At 39.6% G+C, this 21,652-nt stretch overlaps 1 protein-coding gene across 4 annotated transcripts in view; it reads left to right on the top strand.

The window, feature by feature from the left end:
* LOC117075461 (myomegalin) overlaps positions 1-21,652 on the top strand; it is a 276,182-nt gene that overhangs the window by 223,358 nt on the left and 31,172 nt on the right. For all 4 annotated transcript variants that reach the window (XM_033197849.1, XM_033197848.1, XM_033197852.1 and 1 more), the window contains 2 exons: positions 19,797-20,232; positions 21,074-21,266. In XM_033197849.1, the coding sequence (XP_033053740.1) occupies positions 19,797-20,232; positions 21,074-21,266 (629 nt within the window). The remainder of the gene's footprint in view (positions 1-19,796; positions 20,233-21,073; positions 21,267-21,652) is intronic.

Here is a 21,652-nt window from a genome sequence, read left to right as displayed (position 1 = left end):
AAGTGTGCGAATTCATCACAAGCATGCCTACTGAGCACTGGCGGGTCAGACTGCAGCCCAGGATGGAAAACCTTGTTTGCACTAACCAGAAAGATCCTTATCTGATTTTGGCAGAATTAAACGGTGACTTACTAATGATAGAACTGGTACAAGTAGCATCAACTACAAAGTGAAACTCACTTTAGCCTACACGGATCTCACTGTACATACATATCAATCCCCAAATTGAATGGTGGAGGTTGCAAAGTGTATTTGCACATTTTAAATCATTCTGCTTTAGTTTTTCCACTTTTATTCATTCTTATCCCTAGCCCCTTCTCATTCCCTCATCCCTTCTGTGGGCCAATAAAGTTTATTCTTCCCCCACTTTCACAATCCATTTCATATGTTCCATATCATATCATAAATGCATGTGTGTGTATTATTTTTGCCATTCAGTCAACTCCTCTTTGAGTGAGAGCATTTTTTAAATCAAAAGAGTACAAGTTTTAAGATGAGAGAGTGGGAAAGAGATTGAGAGTCTATAAGAATGACTTCGTAAAAGTGATTTAATTCTTATCAGAAGGTAATCAAAACCAGGAGAGTAGTTTTGTAATAGTAGACTGCAAGTATTGGGAAGGCCAAGTTAAAGAACAGAGGCAAAAACTATGAAAGTGATCACAGTAAACTTTTATCTCCAATACTGTCTCAGAGTTGACTGTTGTACACGAGTGTAATTAGATTAGGTACAGATTAAATTCTATTTAAAATTTGTTCTTTATTGATTCCTTTAGGTTTCTTTAAACCAAGGTCATGCTGTTTAGTCAGAACATGACTTCTAGAGTGGTCTTCCAGTGTCAGAATGATCTCTGTTTACAAAGATAATTTCAAATGTGGCATCCCTCTTTACATTCAGTGTTTCACCAAATAACTCATTATAGCCAAAGGAGGGTATTGCATCTTCCATTTGTGGCACTAAATAGGGTCCTATGTTTTTCACTATTTAGTATGTATACATTTCTCCATATAAAAATTAGTAATAGGCTTCAGGCTTTGAAGTGCTTGAATAGTTTAGAAAGAAATGTTACAGATGTATGTTTATAGTTTTAATCATTGTCTCAATGCTTTCTTATGGCAACATGACAGGTATAAGGAGAGGGGCACTGGAGATTGTATTTCTGATGTCTTGACAATCATGAGTGTGAAAAGTAACCAAGATTGCTTTGCAGCTTTGTGGGTTCAACATCATGAATTTGTTTTTATTTCCTTTGGTTGTAGGTTTCCTAGGTTAGAAGCTGAGGTTTCAGTTACTTTAAATATGAAATTTGGGAACAGTGATTGAGGCTTTCTAGCACAATAAATGCGACTAGATACCCTTTCTAAACTAAGTGGGGCACAATTGTTTTCCTTCCGTTTTTTTTTTTACGTGACACTTTATTTCTTTCACATGTTGACATGGCTTGTATTACATTGTAAATTTCATCTGTTTCTGTAACTTTAGCTGTGTCTATAACAGGTAGAGCATCAGTCAAACTAGAGTGGACAGGGAGAAAATGTTCTACTGGGGAAGCACTCTGGAATCTTCTGATTAGGTAATTTGCAAAAGGTTGATAGCCATAAACCTTACTCTTAATGGGTCCGCCATTTCAGTTTCAATGGCTTTCGAGGAAAAAGGAGTCATTTAAGGAAGGAGATAGGAAGTGTAGGCAGATCCATCCACTTTTCTTAGTCTCCTAATTTTAAGAGACCTTTTCTTGCACAAAATGTTTTGTAACTTTCCAGAAGTAAAGAGGAAGGTAATGGAGCTTCGTAGAAATGTCAACCTATCGAAGACTAGTTTGTCGTATAATTACAACAAGGCATTTAGGGAACCTCTTTCCTTAATTTTACTAATAGAACAAGGAAGCCTTCTGAGTCTGCTAGTAAGATTCAGCTCTGGGTGATGCATGGTTTCTAATGGTTCATAGTGATTACAGTTTATGTTAATAATCATTCCTACTTCTCTCAACCTCCAGCAAGAGTAGATTGAGAGCAGGATAAATTAGAAGTCTGATCTTAATGTCATAAATATGACTAAAATGTGGTACTAACTTTTTCTGGTCTAGATAGCTGGAATGAGGCTTGCAAACAGTGTTACCTGGAGAGAGCTTGCTGGTCTAACAACTTTGTGTGATAATTTGGCATCTGATTAGAGGGCATGAGTCTGATAAATTTTATAATCCACACATAGATCATGCTGTGGTTGGACATATCATTTAATAATATTTAGCATGATATAATATTCCATTTTCTCTTCAGGAGCACAGACTCTCATACTGGATTATTCTACCTTTTACAGTCATTTTTCAACATGGCAGTAATTTTAGATAAAGCATTGTGTGCTTATAGAATCTTGTGCTTGAGTAAAAATAATCTTCAAATAAAAATAGTGAAGTAAATTTTTCCTTAGGCCATGCTTAATTGGAAGCATAGAACTTAAATTGAGAAAAAAAATCCATGTGATAGATTTTGTTTTTCTCACGTTTCCTTTTTGAATAATAGCAAATAATGCAGAGTAATGGTTGTAAGAGTTAAGGGTAGATGAAGTCTGTAGGTTTTAGAAGTATAGAGTTGAAAAGAACCTCCAAGAGGACTTATTTAATGAGTGAACTAAATGTCCTTAGACAGATATTGTCCCTAAACTCTTTGCTATTGAAAGTTTATAGTATTGAAAATTTGATGACTATTAGCACCTAGTATAAATCAACATTCATCTGCTGTTCTCTTTTTAGATAGCCAAGTGATAACTTTTTCGAAAAGACATTATTGGACTATGTTAGTAGGTCCGCCTTCTCCTTTGATCATGTGCACTCGTACCTGTCACCCAACCTTCTCCACACCCTCTTCTCTTCATTCACTTGTGGACAGCAGTAATAGTTTCAGTACCTTTGCTTCTTAGAGGAAATACATTTTTCCTTATTTATATTTTTAAAAGATGTTTCTATGACATTATATATAGCAAGAGATCTATTAAGGATCCAGAAAATCTTAATCTGTATAGCATATGTGTTCCTAACCATAATAATTAGTTTCCTTGAGGGTTCTTGAGTATATTCTGTTTACACAGTTTATAATAAGTAAATTCTGTGGCAGATATACATAAAAAAACTATCACTTTTATGCTCATTCATCCTCCGAATTCAGTGTCTGGGTCATGAGATGTTTGGCTCAAAGCTTCAAAAACTGTTCAAGAAAACTGATTTCAGTTCTCTTTACATTGATCTTCCAGTTGGATCTGGAGTCTACTGATTGTGGGAAGGAGGAGCAGATCACATTATATTGAAAATTGTCCTTTTCACTGAGAAATAAAGGTTGACTGAGCTACTTAAAGTCACTTTCCTTTGGACTGTAAGTCTTAGAGAGAACAATAATACCTTTGCTTTTCTTGAGGTAGTATTAGAAAATTCTAGTTCCCACTGATAGGATAAACTTGTTTTCCCATTTCAGGGTCTTTTTTATAAAACAATCACAAAATCTTGACATTTGGCATCCCTGAAAAGCTCAAGTGGCCTTTTCAAATAGGGCCTCATGGAGTATTACTGACTTTACAGTCAGTATCCTGCAAAGAAAGGTGACAAACTTCCTATGAAGTTAGGAGGAAATATTAGTAACTCACACACTTGAAGTCCATTTTCCATTTTACCTTGTAGAAATTGTAATAGAGAGAGAACAAATGAAATCAGTTTTCTTTTCCAGGTATATCCTGTGAGATACCTAAGAAAATACAGAGTATTTTCTCTCAGTTCTCTCAGGGTTAAAGCTCAGTGAGCTTTTCTTTTCTCTTTGGTAGTGTGGAACCATTTGTACCATAGGAAAAGTAGCTGGAAATATGGAACCTGAGTATGGCAATATAGTAATAAACAGAAGAAATGAGTCACTAGGATAATATATTGGAGTGATTTCTGTAGGGTAATGATTTCAGTTATAATGTGTTTTAGAATGTGGATTTAAGCCACCTTCTCACCCTTTGCACCAGTAGCTTTGTTAAAACATTTTATTATGATCAAATAACAAGCCTGCTGCTTTTAAGTAATCTAAGTGTTAACAGAAGGTAAGTCTTCAACTTCTCCCTGTTCTCACCTGGGCCAAGATGAATTCTCTAAATAAAAAATAGCATCGTAATTTGCCTCCAACAAAGAATGGGAAATGGAAGGAAACACAAAACTGTGGTCCTGACAGTACTAATTCTACCAGGTTTCAAATAAGAATAATTAAACTTTAAAGGGACATACTGATTCTTTTTGTGTTACTCTCCCTTTTTGTTGTTTAAAGTCAAATTCCAGAAGTAAAAATCTTTATCATACTGTTTTCCTCTTACTAAAACTGGAAGAATAAAATAGAAAGTTCAGCAATGTCAGAAAACGTTGCATTTAAAATAATATGAAGAATAGTGGTTTTAAGTACATAAACCAAATTGGCTTCCTTGTAGGTTTACTTTTAGTATGTAACATGAATATGTAGTGCTTCTTTTTACAATAATCAAAGTCATAGCTCCAAGATACTGACCTCTCTCAATCTATAACCTTTGGAGCCATGCGTTTATACCAGCATGTTTTATAAATTATGAGTTTTTGTCTGTGTCCATGAAGTCTTACTAGTTTTCACTTAAAATTTTGTGGGTGGTTGAGAAGACTTAAAGTGATTCATAACTTCACGCTTGAACCTGGGAGGCGGAGGTTGCAGTGAGCCGAGATCATGGCCATCGCACTCCAGCCTGGGCAACAAGAGTGAAACTCCATCTCAAATAAATAAATAAAGTGGTTCATAACATCAGATGAAGAAGGAGGGGAGTGATATATTAAATGATCAGAAACTTGGCATTACATTATTTCCAGGACCATTTCCCCACCAAAATAAGCTGTATATTTTTCATTTCTTCATGGCACTGTGCTGTTAATTTGTGTTAACATTTGTGCTAAAATGCAGTGTAATTTTTATATATAAGTGTTAGAATTTTAGCTATCTTAGTTGAAACACAAAAAAAAATTGTTACTGATCCAATAAAATTATCAAAGGCCAAAAGAAACTATTTGGTTTTATTCTTAAAATATTTATTAAAAAAAAAAAAAAGAAGAAGTAGAGAAAGCTTGTATCTTTTTTTTTTTTTCCGTATAGGAGAATCAGTCTATTGATTATTTACTAAATTCCAAGTTAAAGCAAGGCTCATAGAATGAGTCTTTATTTAACTAAAGGAAGGAAGAAGAAACCTGAATTTTTCTCCTCTCGAAGAAGTAAGACTAAAGAAACAGTATTACGCTTTCTCCAGAAATGTGACACAGGCTACTTTACCTTGAAAATCTTGCTTTCTTTGCTGTAGGAGAATAGCTGAAAGCATGACAGAGGTTTGAGGAGCCAGCTGTGGTGGGTAGTGCTGTCGCTAAACATTCCTAGAAAAGCCTGTTTCTCCTGTTCTTTGAAGAAAAAAAGAGGCCGTGAGCAGGAAGAATTTCTTGACATTACAGAATTATGGCATCACAGAGTAGGTGCAGTGGTCATATCTCCTGGTCTGCCCAGGAGTCCTAATTTACATGTGCCTTGGTTAGCCTAAGTATAGAAAACTGTAGCTGTATTGAATAATTACCCTTTTGGAGAAGTAGAAACTCCAGAATTTTAGTGGGATTTCCTACCCCCAAAAGTGTTTTAGATTATGATTTGACCTTTTCAAGTCACTTAAAACAGCTACTTTCTGAAACATATGCGCTGGAAAGCCCTAAGGCTACCTAAGAGATGTTGCAATTTAAAGACAAAGATAAGCCATAAAGGGGTTTGACTGCAGACAGCAGTTTTCTTCCACTTTGTTCCATGGTCAGAATCTGCGTAGATAGAGAATTTTATTTCTTAGCAGAAACTATGGAGGACTATATGGAATCTCAATAGTTTTCTTATGATCCTGACGGGAATGTGTGCAGGTACAATTGTAGTTTGATAGGAGGCCTCTTTTCCTTGATTCTCTCATACAGCACCATAATATTAAAGTCAGCAGTGGTTGGTTCATGACATGAAAATGTGAGCGTTCTTGTAATGAACGCATGGCAGAGCACCTGGGAGTGAAAGTGAGATGGGGCTGAGAGTATCGGACACAAAGGCCCAGTACCGAAGGAAAGAACACTTGGCACTGCCAACTTATGCATGCTTAAAGTTTTAGTTCTTCAGATCACCTTTTAAAATTAATAAAATACGATCTCTTGCCATGTTCTAAGTAACTATATAGAAAAACATCACTCCTTTTCTGTTGATCCCATATTAATGGCTTAAAGGAAGATAATAATGACTACAGAGTAGAATTTTGGGGGAAATGGTCTTGACTCCACCCAGTTTGGACTCGTTACTAAAGAATTAACATGTCATGAGCCAGGTGTGGTGGCATGCACCTGTAGTCACAGTTACTTGGAGGCTGAGGTGGGAGGATCCCTTGAGCCCAGCAGTTCAAGACCAGCCTGGGCAACATAATGAGACCTCATCTCTAAAGCAAAATAAAACAAAACCAAAAAAGGTCATGAAGTTTCCCCTAATGCTTACTTATGCATGTTGGAGTTTTAAGACAGTTATCGTTTAATGATGATTAATCCTTTTTGTAAGGCGCCTATTACAAAGAGTTCAACCTACTTTACTGACAGCTCCTTACTTTTTCAATGTCCTGTGAGGCAGAGAGCAAAGGGTGTCATTTCAAGCCTCCTGCTGGGGAAACAAGTATTCAGAAATGAAGAAGTGCAGGTGGAATCCATCAAGATCTTTCAGATAATAACATCAAGTATAAAACTTCCTTCTGCTGATGATATTTAGGTTCTATGGCCTTCAACTTTCTGAGTCTTCAATTTCTAAGCCCATGGACCACTTCAGTTTACTTACAATAACAGTAATAATATTGTTTAAGGATGATATTTATTGAGTACACACTGTGTACCAAGCACTGTTCTAAGCACTTCAAATTCAGCAAACCCTTTAAAGTTCACGACAGTATGGAGCAGATAATGCTCTTAACCCTAATTATTAAATGAATAAACTTAGTTATGGAAAGGTTATGACTTGCCTAAAGTGACATAACTAATGAAAAAAGCACAATTCAAATCTAGACAGTCTATCTCCATAGTTCATGTTATTAATTATTATGCCATACTCAATTTAAAAAGTTCTACAGTAGTATGAATTTTTGCCTCAGTGATAAGAATACCTTATATTTGCATAATGCTTACATTTTCTCCCAAGGATTTTGTGGTCTTATGTTTTAGAGGCTTATTTTTGTGTACTTTGTAGAATTAGATAGCTGATAGAAAATAATTTTCTAAATCTAAATAAGGGACATCTTGGTATCACCTCCATTTTATGTTGTTCAAAGCCTAGAAACTTCCAAGAACCACACGTTGAGAACTTTTATTGAAGCCTCAAATAAAAGTTTTTGATAAAATTGCCAGTCTAACATGTAAAGCTTAATCTCGAAGAAGCAAGTTAAATGAAGAGATTCTTAGCTTTCAGAGAATCTAAAGGTAGCAGACTATTTTATATTTTATCAAAAAATAAACAGAAGAGTCATCAATATAAAAGCATAGGTACCTTTAAATTAGAAATTCAAAGTATTCCAAGTTAGTTCTGAAGACAGTGTTTCGCTGTGCTGTAAATGTTTAGAAGAGGGTATCACTCACAAAAGAGAAGTTCTCTCCTTTATTTGAAAAATGGAAAATAGTAAAAGATGTCCAATGTTAACTTATATACAGAACCTTGTATGAGATAACTTACTCTTTTATTCCCATGTTTTCTATAAATTTTTTAGCTTTACGCCTCAAACATGGGAGAAAAATTTCAGCATTTTAATTCAAATTGGTAAAAGGCTGAGCAACCCTTAAAGCTGCCATGATGGAAGCAGACGGTGAGCTAAGCTTGAAGAAGAGAAAGAAGGGAAGAAACAAAACCCCTGTGTAGTAGAGTGTTGAGATGAGATGAGCATTTGTTTGTCTCCATCTAATTCCTTATGAAGCCAGAGCCATAGCATCCTGCTCTTAAGTGAAATAAGATGGAGCCTTATCCTAGAATGCAGACATGGCACCAGAAAGGCTACCAAGATAAGTGGAGGGCAGAAAGTGTCAGATAAAAACCGTCAAGACCAGTGACAGTCACCCTTTTCAATTCTCGCTTCTGGAACCTGGCAGGAATGGTTCTGGGATGTGGGCCCAGCTTGACTACACAACCCAGCAACAATGGTAGGGGATGAGCATCCTGACCTCATAGAGCTGAGCTTTCTTCAACTACAGGATCCTTCTCCAGCCCCGTGTTCAAAAGAGAAACAATGTGAACAGTCTGTTTTCTGTCACTGAGTGAGACAACTCATTTCCTTTGCTGGAAAAACATAAAAGATTGTGATTGCTACTGTTGTACAGGGAAAGATTTTCTAAAGTAAGCATAACATGATATGGGTGTCCTAGGTAAATTAGTACCCTGGGTTCAGTAAGTTTTTAAAGCAGCAAAAGATTAAGGAATGTGTCCATACACCTCTACTCAGCTAGCATCCTGAGTGAGATGGTTTCTGGGGTTGGTTTGAATGAGTAAGTATTGAAAATTCCTCTTGTACAGTGTCTGCCACAGACCTCTAAAGATGCTGAGTGGTAGAGGTGGTAGGGGCTTCACTGAACAAGACCCTTCTTTGATCCAAAGTTAACACAAAGTTCATGGTGTAGATGAGGAAACCTAAGCTGTTATCACAGCATACTTACTACCTGTTTGCACTTCCATGAGATCAGCCTGGGCCATTGCAAATATGTAGATGTGAACTGCCCCACTTACCTTACCCGCATTGGGTAGTGAATGCTCATGATTCAAGCAGAGCCTTTCATGCCTAGATGTCTGAACTCAACAGAAGGTTCTTTGGTCTTGGAGGAAGAAGCAAAGATAGATTTGATTTGTCACCAGAAGAAAAAGTGAGTGCCTTCTATCTAACAATCCAGAGTCTTGACTTATTGACACAGCTCTTGTGAAGGCTAGTTGTGTAACCTTGGACTCACCACCTAATCTCTTTGAGGTCCAGGTTAATCAGTGGTCAGAAGTGGAGTTGTAACTGGTTCATTGCTGAGGCTACTATCAGAACAAGATTTCAAGATTTTTTAAGTTGGGGAGGTTCTATAAGACACAGTGAGTGTCACAGTAAATTTTCTTTGATAAATTAACCATAATAAATTTCTACACTTCCCGAAAAATACACTAATGTAAAAACATAGCTCTTGGTCTTAAAATGTATGAACAGTCTTAATTTTAATCAATATAAGGAGGAAGAAATACCCTAGATTTGTGTTGTCCAGGAGGGTAGCCACTAGCCACATGTAGTCATTTAAATATGTTAATTTAAATAAAATTTAAAATTCAGTGATTTGAAATGTTTCAAATGCTCAATAGCCATATATGACTGTGTCCACTGTACTGGGCAACACAGGCACAGAACATTGCTGTCATTGCAGAAAGTCCTCTTGGTCAGTGCTGCCTTAGACCTTGGCCCATACCACAGACTGCAGCTACTTGTACCTTAGAGCAAGGTGTAGATGTTTGGGCCCTAGAGTTGCTGTGTCCATCTTTGGAGAATGAAAGGATGGGTTAAATCGCATGTGGATAAAGCAGTGCAAGAAACCCTTCAGGCAAAGGATGTTTGCATAGAATAAGAGTTTGAGAGAGGTGAGGAGGAAGGGAGGTTAGAGGAAGAAATTAGGGAACAACTGAATCATTGGGTGTCGTGAATCTTGACTAGACCTGAACCTTACTAGGACACAGGACCCCCGGAGGGAAGTTCCTCAGAGAGATTGTCACCCTATGCATAAATGATCCCAACAATAGATACCTCTGAGAGAATCAGGGCAGCTCTAATCTCCAGGCACTCAGTGGTGGGGAAAGGGTTAGGCATGTTGGATTCATGTTATGGAAGAGAAAGTTTTTATGTAGCCAGGAAGTGGGGAATAATTCAGGCTTTTTTGACGTTTGAGTGGGTTAACCAGTGTATCCGACAGTCGGCTCCTTAGAAATGGGTCTGTGCAGGCAAAGTCAGCTTATGTTGTGAGGCCCAGGCTTGAGTATGAGTAAGAAAGTGTCTGTGATACAAAAAGTTCTATTTTTCTTGCCAGCCCTGCTGGCGAGGGAGAATTTCTTCCCCATGTATATGGAGAAAGGAAGAAATGAGAGGCAGCTGGCAAAAAGAGTATAACTTAACCTGCTGTCTGGAAGCCATCTGTGAAGGGAATCACTTTTCTTTTCTGGACTTATTTCCAGGTGCAGCTGCAGGGGATGACACGGAAGATGCAAGCACTGAGTTCACTGACAGTATTGAGGAGGAGGCCACACACCATAGTCACCAGCAAGTAAGTCAGTGTCAGGGTCTGGAGCTTCCAGGGTGGATGGCACAGAGCCCTTCTGAGGTCTGATGGTCTCCTGCAGCCCTTGTGGACTTAGAGTGAGAAGATTTTTTTTTTGTATAAACCACTTCTCAGTCATCTTCCTGTTCTCCTTGAGCTTCCTGGCTGCCTTTCCAACCCATGTCTTCACTCCATTTTTCTCTCCAATCCACCCTTTGGTTTGTATTGTATCTCTTTCTTCTGCTTCCTGCCCCCTCCTACCCACCTTTGCCTCTATTTATTCTCTGTAGCTATAGCTTCAGAAGAATTTTTACTTGCAAGACAATGGACACATTCCTCTTGGGCTTTTTGTAACTGAAAAGCACCACAGAAGACAGGGAGTCATCAAAGGGCTGCTCGGGGAGGTGGCGGGGTGAAGGACCTGCTTGGGAAGAAACTCCAAGAAGACTGGAATGCTTCCAAAGCAAGGATCTTTCTCAGTGAAATCTCATTATACAGAGAGAACCTTATGCAACCTGACAAACCACTGAGGTCATGGTGACTCAATGATCAGCAGATGGTTCTTGAACAGCAATCCCCTGTCAAGCCTCAGAACTTGAGGCTGAAACGTTGTTTCCACCCACCATCAGTGAAGATGTAACTAGCATGTTACAAGAGTGAATAATCTGGACTTCAGAGATTAAGTCACCAATAGTGATCCCACAAGCACTCACTGGAACTCCTATAATGTCTCCACTTTGTCCGTGCCATTTAGCAATCTCATCTCCTAGATGGACTGTGCCTATGATTCTTAAGGAGAAAGTGAATCATTGGTAGGTGTCCCACACAAGCAGCTGGACTTTCCAGTGACAGCTTTCTTGGGGCTTTTAGGAAAACTATACAAGAAATGAGGCTTTCTGGGTCTGCCTGTATGTCTTCTGCATAAGAAAAAGAGGAGACATTGAATCAACCAATAAGAAGAGCCCAAGTGAGCGTCCTCAAATCTTTTGGGATTTGGCACTTGGGGACATGAGTAGTTGTCTGGGATATGTCATGTTCTCAACAGTTTCTTTATAGTAGTTGGATCACCTTCTTGTAGTAGGATCAACCTTCTTGTTGCTGTAGCTGTACCCGACCTTCCCTGCTCCCTTGAGTGCTTGCATGAGCTCCACTTTTTCTTTTACTAGAACAGCTTCTCCTGAGTCCTCCTTACCGATGGTTGTGTCTTTAATTATGTACATCTCTGTCCCTCCAGACAGATCCCTCTGTCCTCACTCTCTGATTTCATTGAGGATCTTGGGTGAGAGAGAGGGACCTGCGGGATGAACAAATGTCTACTCTAAGACAGCTAGATTGGGAGGTTGACTGGTCACTGATGGTTATAATGACTGTGGGACAGGATTAACTTCAGAATAAATGAACAGGAGACACAGATATGAAGACAGTCAGATTCTGATTGATATGGTCTGAAGTGCTCCTGGTATTGCAAGTCATTTGCTCTAATTCTCAACTGTAGGCAAACTGAGTTGTAAAGTTGCTTCTTCTTCAGCCTTCTTTCCTGTAGCCTAGAATGGAGAATCTGACCAGACCCCATTTTGAGAAGGTCAGCCCACCCTGGAATGAACATTTTACATTAGGGCATTTGTATTTCCCTCACAATACTTGCCACATTACTTGGCATAGGAGACATGCTTAGTGTAATTATGAATTAAGCCTTTGGATCAGGGCTTGACTCATAATAGACAAAGTATGTTCCTGCTGGTTGGAAGAATCTCTTGGGTAAGCACCATTTTTCTTTCTATCACCTTTCCTTGAAAATACATCTTCAGCTTTGGGTAGGAGGAATCTTGGGGTATGAAATCATTGCAAATTTACTTCATCTTTCTGGAGTTTGAGGTTGTGACTCTCCTGCTACCAATTAAATAAAGCTTACTTTGCCGTAACTGTTTTGTGTCCAGATTCTCAAAATTTGTTTGCTTGTTTCCAGGGAAGTGGTCCCTTAAGGTAGATTTTGAGCTTCTCCTTGTTAGGTCCTTGGAAGGTAAACTTTTACTTGACACTAAGCTCCCTTCCTACTCCAAGCATTCATACACTTTCCCTAACAAACACATCCAACCTTGTCTTTCTTCCAAGGTGAGAATCACCTTTTGGCCAATGCAAGTTGCTTGCTCCTTATTTTTTGGACTCAGCCACCTCAGGAAGCCCCGTGTCTGGCCATGATAGTAATTTTCCCTAGATTATCTCCCACGAAATTCTATTCTCAAGCAGATGTAAGATCTATAATAAATACCTATGAAATTGCTGTGAAAGAAACTAGAGTAACCAACCATTGTATTTTTTATGTGAAGTTTTATAATGGAGAAAAAGTTAATCAAGAATAAAGATTCAAGCCCAGGTAGTGTGCATCTATAGTTGCAGCTACTCAGGAGGCTGAAACAAGAGAATCTCTTGAGCCCAGGAGTTCAGGGCCAGCCTGGGCAACATAATGAGACCCCCACTTCTTAAAGAAAAAAAAAATCAAGATTCAAATATGAAGAACAGACGTTAGTAGACAAAGTGTGATAAACTTGAAAAAAGCTATTTTTAAAAAAGTTATTTTTGATTGACAAATCGTACTTGTATACATTTATGGGGTATGATATGCTTTTTTATATATACATACACACACATATATATACACACAAACAATATGGAATGATTAAACCAAGCTAATTACGTATTCATCAACTTGCCTACTTATCATTTTTGATGGTGAGACATTGGAAATTTACTCTTATTTTGAAATATACATTTTATTGGCTATGGTCACCCTGCTATGCAGTATATCTCAAGACCTACTCTTTTTGTCGATACTCTTGATCAACAATTCCCTCTACTCTCCCTCCCCACTCCACCAGCCTCTAATAACCACCATTCTACTCTCTGCTTCTATGAGTTCAACTTTATTAGATTCCACATATAGGTGAGCTTATGTGGTATGTGTCTCTGTGTGCCTGGCTTATTTCACTAAGCATAATGACCTTCAGATTCATTCATGTTGTCACAAATGACAGGACCTATCCCCTGACATTTTCAGTTTAAATAGTATTCCATTGTGTATTATCTGCCACGTTTTCTTTACCCATTTATCTACTGATGGACCTAGGTTGGTTCTACATCTTGACTATTTTGAATAATGCTGTAATGAACATGAGAGTGCAGATATACCTTTAACATATTCATTTCAGTTCCTTTGGATATGTACCCAGAAATGGGATTACTGGATCATAGGGTAGATTCTATTTTTAGGTTTTTGAGGAAACTCCATACTGTTTTCCACACCAGCTGTACTAATTTACATACCTAGTCACAATGTGTGTGTTCCCTTTTCTCTGCATTATCTCTAACACATCATTCACCTTTCTGATAAATGCCACTCTAACAGGTGTGAGATGATATTCATTATGGTTTTAATTTGCATTTCCCTAATGATTAGTGATGCTGAGAATTTGAGAAAAGCTCATTTTTAATGCCTCAATGTTGAGCACTGACTTAACATTGTGACAGATACGAAACAATAGGGTAAAAACAAAACAGTGTCATTCAAACAGGATATCAGATTTGCACAGAGGCCTTTGTGGGGCAAATGGGAACCCAGCGCACAAAAAGTTGAATTATATGGAAGCAATATCACAAGTGAGTTAGGAAGTGTGAAAAAAAAACCCAAGAGAGATATAATTAAAAATAGACCTAATGGATTCACACTATCATAACAGATACTGGAAGCCCTGGGGTTTCATTTGGGGGAAAGAAATATTTGCTTTCATACATGATCAAAACTAATGAAAAGGCTAGATCCTGAGTTACTTTTCAGGCATTTACATTTAAAACTTAGCCAAAGAAAGTCCACTTTGAGATGGAAATATGAAAATGCAAATTAGCCTGGGGAAAAACCAGATCCCTAGGCAATGTTTGATTTTCTCACTTTAAAGTGGGAAATTAGATCAGATGTACTTTAAGGTTTTTCTGGTGTTAACATTCATGGTTCATGAATGTTTTCTTTCTTTTTAAAGAAAATAGATATATTGAAACCAATAGAACAAGGTAACATATATCCAGAAGGCACTTTAATAATCGGTAAGCTTCATTAAAGTTAGACATTATTTTTAAGCAGAGGGAACCCTTAAGGCCTAGAAAAGAAAAATGCTGTGCCCGCACTCAAGACTAATGGCAAAGTGCGTTTTAGTTAAGTTACTTGGAAAGAGTTTATATAGAATGGCAACATCACATAGTTTAAATGAGGGATGGGATCATAAGCTTTCAGAAGTGGTTTTATTTGGTCCCCCTTGCCTTATTTTGTCACAAATGCTTTTTTTGTGGGGGCACATATGGAGATGGCCACCAGTCTGATTAAGCCTGCCAGCAGAGTCTTAGAGACAGACATTCCTGAGAGCCTGCCAAATCTCAGGCTCACAAAGCCCAAGTAAGACTGGGTGCCTGGGAATTGAGTGGCTTTGTCTAAGGATGCTTCTTCTTTGACCTGGGTACACAGGTCTTCACAACCTCAACTGCTATGCTACTGAACACCATTGCACATGTATACTGTGAATCAACCCTGCCACAAACCTGTGACCTAGATTTGAACATACTTTGTTTTGGGCAATAGCAAAAGTCAGTGGCTTTGTGCCAACCCCAGCAGCTCTGTCAATCATTGATCCATATAAGCTGTTCTCAGCCCTGCTCTGTTCAATGTATTGGTGACTTGAATGGAGATATAAAGCATATAATTAATTCTACAAATCATCCCCAATCAGGGGGCCACTACATGATTTGTGGAAATGCACATCAAATATTTGGATGACTTGGATAATTGGGGAATGATTCAGTATAGCCAGAATGAATTTATAAGTGACAATTACAAGTCATGATATTTATAGAGATAAAAGAAAACAACACGGCCCAGCAACAGCTGTGGGGGAGGGGTGGAAAATTCAGAGGTCAAAATTGACCCGAAGTTAAGTAAAAGCTCCAGATGCTGCCACTGAGAAGAAAAAGAAGCCAATGTGACATTGGGACATATTTAGATTAATATTGGACAGACAGGCAGGAGCTCCTTGTACTAAAGTAATTAGTCATATGCTAAGTAGATTATCATACTCAGATTTTGATTTCTACACTTTTAGGAGCATGGGATAAAGCCCAGAATGAACAAAAACAAAGTCTAAAAGTTAACAAATTTGCATTTGAGGAAAAGCCATAAGATCTGCTTCAATTAAAACATTGATGAATAACTTCAAGAGTGTCCTCGAGAAATAGAAAGGTGCTGGGCAATTGTTCCTCCCTCTGTTTCTTCCACTGAGATTTGTAGAGAGAGTTTGTCTGGCAGCATCGGCATAAGGATAATAACCAAAAAGCGAGGCCGGCTGCTTGGCAGGGTGGCTTCGCCTGCACCTCCCAGTAGCTGCAGAGTGCGATTTTTCTGCTGCCGATGAAATGGTTGGTGTTGTCTTCCCTGTAGCTCCACCTTATTCTAATTCTGTGACTGCGTCTGCTGACTGTTTCCCCAGTGCCCCAAGTCCTCCCTCTCAGCTGTCCTTGAGGGAGTTAGAGTTACAGGCAGGGCCTTAGGCTTTGCTCCCTGATATCTGAAGCCGTCATCTCCCGTCATCCAGGACTCAAGTGTTGCAGAGCTGATGAAGCTTCCTGACTTGTGAGAAAACTCGCAGGACTCTGTCTCCTCGGGAAGAGAAGAATCACCGCATTCACACCCTCCAGTCCTGTTTCAACCTCGTTCGTTTGCATTTGTTTTTCATTTCTTATGTGCTTCTCTCCCTCACCATCTCTGGATTCTCCTCTTCTCCATGGTTCCTCCTGCTCATTTGGTGTGTCCTTCCCACCCAAACCAGTCCCCAGTGCCTTTATGCCTGACTAAGGAGGTTCTGGTTAGGGAGTTCATTTTAGATTTGCTTTTTTTGTTTGTTTTTGTTCTCATCGAAAACTGCCGTTGCAATCTCATGGTTCTCTTGGGTCCTCTTTAATGGCCTTACTTCTTCAAACCATGATTTTCTTTTAGCTCGTCAAGGTAGCTTTGGAGAAAAGTCTGGCAACTGTGGAGACCCAGAACCCATCTTTTTCCCCTCCTTCCCCGATGGGAGGGGACAGTGACAGGCGTCTTCGGGAGAAAATGCTCCACCTGAGGGCTGAGATCCACCAGCACTTAGAAGAGAAGAGGAAAGCTGAGGAGGAATTGAAGGAGCTAAAGGCTCCAACGGAGGAAGCAGGATTCTCCTCAGTGTCCCACATCAGGTGGGACATTCTTCCCAGAGGAGGGGAGCTTGCAGGTCATGAGGCACCACAGCCAAGGGCCTCGCTTTGCTGCAGCCAAGGCATTCGTGCTGCCAAGGGGCTACTTGGTCCATATCCCAGGCAGAAATGCATTAATATTTCTACAAATTCTTTAGATAAAAGTAAGTAATATTGGCTAATGGTAATCACTTTCTGTTATTCAAATAATCCTGGTCTTAATTCAGTATAACAATGCCCACTATTATTGTGCATCTGCCAGTCATACATATGACAGTCATGGTGGAAACCTCCTTGTTACGTGACCAGTATTGCTTTTTTTAATTGACTGAAACATGTAAGGAATCCCTGCTACCTGGTATGTTTCACTGCTGTATAGAGAACCAGAATAGTCCACGAAGGAGGAGGAATTTTTTTTTTTTTTTTTTTTTTTGAGGCAGAGTCTCACTCTGTCGCCCAGGCTGGAGTGCAGTGGCGTGATCTGGACTCACTGCAAGCTCCGCTTCTCGAGTTCACGCCATTCTCCTGCCTCAGCCTCCCGAGTAGCTGGGACTACAGGCACCCGCTACCTCGCCCGGCTAATTTTTTTTTTTTTTTTTTTTTTGTATTTTTAGTAGAGATGGGGTTTCACTGTGTTAGCCAGGATGGTCTCAATCTCCTGACCTCGTGATCCCCCTGCCTCAGCCTCCGAAAGTGCTGGGATTATAGGCGTGAGCCACCACGCCTGGCCAGAGGGTTTCTGTCGAGGCCCCTTCATCTCTGCTGCTTTAGTAATTTTATAAAAATAGCAGATAGCTCATTCACTGGTTAGACTGGCCACTCTGTCTTTGATGGCTTTTTGACAAAAGATACTTGGAGAACATGCTGATACTGTAGGGCTGATCCATTTATTCATTCACTCCCAGGACTACAATCATCACTGCCTGTTTGGAGTCATGCCCTGTTGTTTCCCTGCACCTTACCTGCCACTTAATCTTCCCCGAATAATGTTAGCACTTTGAAAAGGACCTAGGCATCTAGCCTCATGTCCTTGTTTCGTAGCTGAGGAAACTCAGGCCTAGGAAGTTTCAAGTGACTTGCTCAAGGTTGCATAATAGTCTGTGGCTCCCAATTTCTAACATCTCAACCTTGTTTCTATACTATACACTTTGTCAAATAATTTTTAAAAAATTCTTGTGGTTGTTCTAATGCTGATTCTTTTGCTCTGAATTATCATAATAACTTTTTCCTTAAGTTCTACTTAAAGCATATTATTTTACTTAAATTTTTGTATGTGTAAACTTCATTGAGTTGTCATAGGTAAGAACAGTACATCTCTTTTGATTCTATTGTTGAACCTACAATCAAAGCATCTGTAGATATCCCTGTGGATTATTTTCCTTTGTTACTAACCTGAAACTCTGATTTGTTCAACCCTCCACCCAACCTACAGAATCACTGATACTGTAGGAGGTAGAATCTAATGCATTGTTCTTCCTGTCAAGAAGGTTTTGTTGAGTTTTTCTTCTACATGTTTATATTTAAAAACATCACTTTTTTCTAAATGTGAAGTTAGAAATATTAAATATTCTTTTCCATATACACATGTGCCCACTTTATCCCCCTTCCACATCCCAGTTTTGGTAAAATGCCTATCCCCTTTTTCTTTATTGAGAAACTATCTCATAGATTGTCTTTATGTATCCTATATACTATTTTCCTCCCAGAAACACACCAGACAAGCTCTGCTCTAGGTTCCAAGACTCCTAGATTCTGAGAAATTCAATCTAGGTGCATAGTCCACTGCTGATCCTTCAAGTTGTGAATTACCCATTTCCTGTGCATCCTGTAGCCCAGGGGTTCTCAGTTTAGCATGCTTAGCCCAGCATGTGGCCTGGGCGTGGTGGCTCATGCCTGAAATCCCAACACTTTGGGAGGCCAAGGTGGGCAGATCACCTGAAGTCAGGAGTTCAAGACCAGCCTGGCCAACATGGTGAAACCCCTTCACTACTAAAAATACAAAAATTAGCTGGGCGTGGTGGTGCACGCCTGTAGTCCCAGCTACTCGGGAGGCTGAGGCAGCAGAATTGCTTGAACCCAGGAGGTGGAGGTTGCAGTGAGCCAAGATCTCGCCACTGCACTCCAGCCAGGGTGACAGAGTGAGACTCTGTTTCAAAAAAATAAATAAATAATAATTTAAAAATCACCTGTGGAGCTTAAGTAAAATGTGGATTCATAGGCCTTAGCTATACAGCCTTTTTAACAAGCACCTTATGGGATTCTGCTGTTAGTATTTCTCAGGTCTGCAGCTAGTACAGCAGGGATTGAATGACTTCCCTGTTAGACCCTGAGCTAGCCATACTGTATATGCAATTTCATTTAAGCATTTAAGCATCTTCTAACTCCACTAGGTAGTGTTATCATCCTTATTTTATATAAAAGGAAACTGAGGCTCAAAGAAGTTAAGTGAATAGACTTGTTATAGCCATGTTTGCTTCCATTCAACCCTAGTATGAGTTTGTTGTTGTGGAAAGAATTTATCTGGAATGTCTTGGTGAAAAATAGCTGTTTTGGTCAATTTTATTTCTTCAACAAATACGAATGATTTATGTGGCAGGCACTTTTGTAGGCACTGGGGATATGGGGTGAATAGGACAGACACAGTCCTGCTCTCAAGAAGGTTATCTCTATCATGTGAGCCAGACATAAAGCAAATAATTATCTAAGTATGTTTTGATTGTATTAATAGTTCTGATTAGTGTTATTTATGTATTCCGTGTTCCTAAGTCCCAATGATTTGAAACTGACTGATGATAAATAATAGAACTGTAGAATTCATAACAATAAATTTGTCACAGAAAAGGTCTTATTTTTTAACAGTGTAAGTACTCTTGTTTATTCCAGAGGCTACTAAAAATTAGAACATATGAGGCTGCGTGGCACAAGTAAAGAAAACTAGCCTACATGTCTTGAGTCCAAGGTTTCTAGTGATGGTGCTGCCACCAAGAAGCTATGGAAGTTTGGGCAAGTCTCTTACTCTTCCTGAGCCTTGACTTTCTTGTATATAAAATTAGGGAGCTGTTGTAAGTCTCAGGTTGCTTCATGCTCTGGGGTATGTCTGAGTTTATCGTGGACTGAGATGTGGGTAAGAGGTACTATTAGGAACTGTTGTCAGGACCAGACCTAGCCCTCAATTATGTGTGTTTCCTGCAGGAACACCATGCTGAGCCTTTGCCTTGAGAATGCAGAGCTGAAAGAGCAGATGGGAGAAGCAATGTCTGATGGATGGGAGATCGAGGAAGACAAGGAGAAGGGCGAGGTGATGGTTGAGACTGTGGTAGCCAAAGAGGGTCTGAGTGAGAGTAGCCTTCAGGCTGAGTTCAGAAAGCTCCAGGGAAAACTGAAGAATGCCCACAATATCATCAACCTCCTCAAAGAACAACTTGTGCTGAGTAGCGAAGAAGGGAATAGTAAACTTACTCCAGATCTCCTTGTGCATCTGACCAGCACCATCGACAGAATAAACACAGAACTGGTTGGTTCTCCTGGGAAGCACCAACACCAAGAGGAGGGGAATGTGAATGTGAGGCCTTGCCCCAGACCCCAGAGACTTGACCTTGGGGCTACCTTCACAGTGGATGCCCACCAAGTAAGTGTGGGCTTAGATGGGATGAAAAACAATTGGAGAAGGGCTCGAGATGACAGTGTTTACCTTAAAACATTCTCCCATGTGAATCAGGAGATACTAAGAGAAGGGTCTCTTTGTACCACAAACAGTAATAATAATATTCAGTCTACATTCAGCCTTTAGAAAGGCTTTTATAACATAAATATTTCTTGAGTACTTAATTTTTCAGATAACACACTAGGCATTGGCATGGGGCAATAAAACCAGTGGCTGCCCTTGAGATACTTAATATGGTAAGGAAAGATGGCACACAAACAAATCATTTTACCAGGATGTGGTAACTGCTGTAACATAGGGATGCATCAGTTAGGAAGCAGCCCAGACAAGTGGTATGTAATGACATCCCTTCCTTATCACTGCCATTTTTTTTGTCACAGCCCATCACAGGTGTCTGTTCCTGAGCCTCAGGTGGGTTATTGGGATCCTCTTTAGGGAAGGAGCCATGCTGAAGATTCAGTAAAATGGAGAATACAGGGATTCTGAGAGAATCAATGGGACAGAATGCGAGGGGAGATGAGGGGAGGGTTACACCCCTTCTCTTTTGTACCACTGAGAAAACATTTCCTGAGAGCTCCTCTGTAGACTTGATTGACGCTGTGCTGTGTGCTGTGGATACTGATATGAAGAAAACATTATCCCAGTGCTCCAGGAGCTCCATTTGGAAAGCAAGTCACTGCCAAATGGCATGAGAAGTGCTGTGACAGACTTGAGTAAAGTCCACAAGGTTCAGAAGGGGCGGTGGTCGTCATTGCTTGGGGGTGACCTCAGACTGTCCTGATCCCTGTATTGGACCCTTTCACAGTTGGATAACCAGTCCCAGCCTCATGACCCTGGGCCTCAGTCAGCATTTAGCCTACCAGGGTCCACTCAGCACCTACGCTCCCAGCTGTCACAATGCAAACAACGCTATCAAGATCTCCAGGAGAAGCTGCTGCTATCAGAAGCCACTGTCTTTGCTCAGGCTAATGAGCTGGAGAAATACAGAGTTATACTTAGTAAGTAACTGTGACTTACTAGTAGAGTAAGTAGCCTGTGTGTCTTACAACTTCTGTGTGTTCTATACCGACATAACGTGGTTATTGAGCACATGAAGTGTGGCTAGTGCTACTTGGACATTTGGTTTTGTTTAATTTTAGTTAATTTAGTATAAAGTGGCCATATGTGGCTACTAACTCTCTTATTGGACAGTACAGGTCTAGGTGTCTTGGGACTCTAAATTAGTTTAGCTCCATTCCACATTTATTGAACCCCTGTGGATAAAGCACTTGCCAGCTTCAATGTGGCTGCTAGAGATGATAGTATATAATCCCTGACTTAAGGGGAGATTGTCAATGGCAAATGCAGGCTCATCCTATGGAAAGAAATTCTGCTTCCTGGAGCT

The sequence above is a fragment of the Trachypithecus francoisi genome, unplaced genomic scaffold (assembly GCF_009764315.1).
Source record: "Trachypithecus francoisi isolate TF-2019V2 unplaced genomic scaffold, Tfra_2.0 Lachesis_group5, whole genome shotgun sequence".
Taxonomy (NCBI): Eukaryota; Metazoa; Chordata; class Mammalia; order Primates; family Cercopithecidae; genus Trachypithecus; species Trachypithecus francoisi.
The sequence above is the reverse complement of the archived record's forward strand: the minus strand, read 5'-3'. Positions and strand labels throughout refer to the sequence as shown.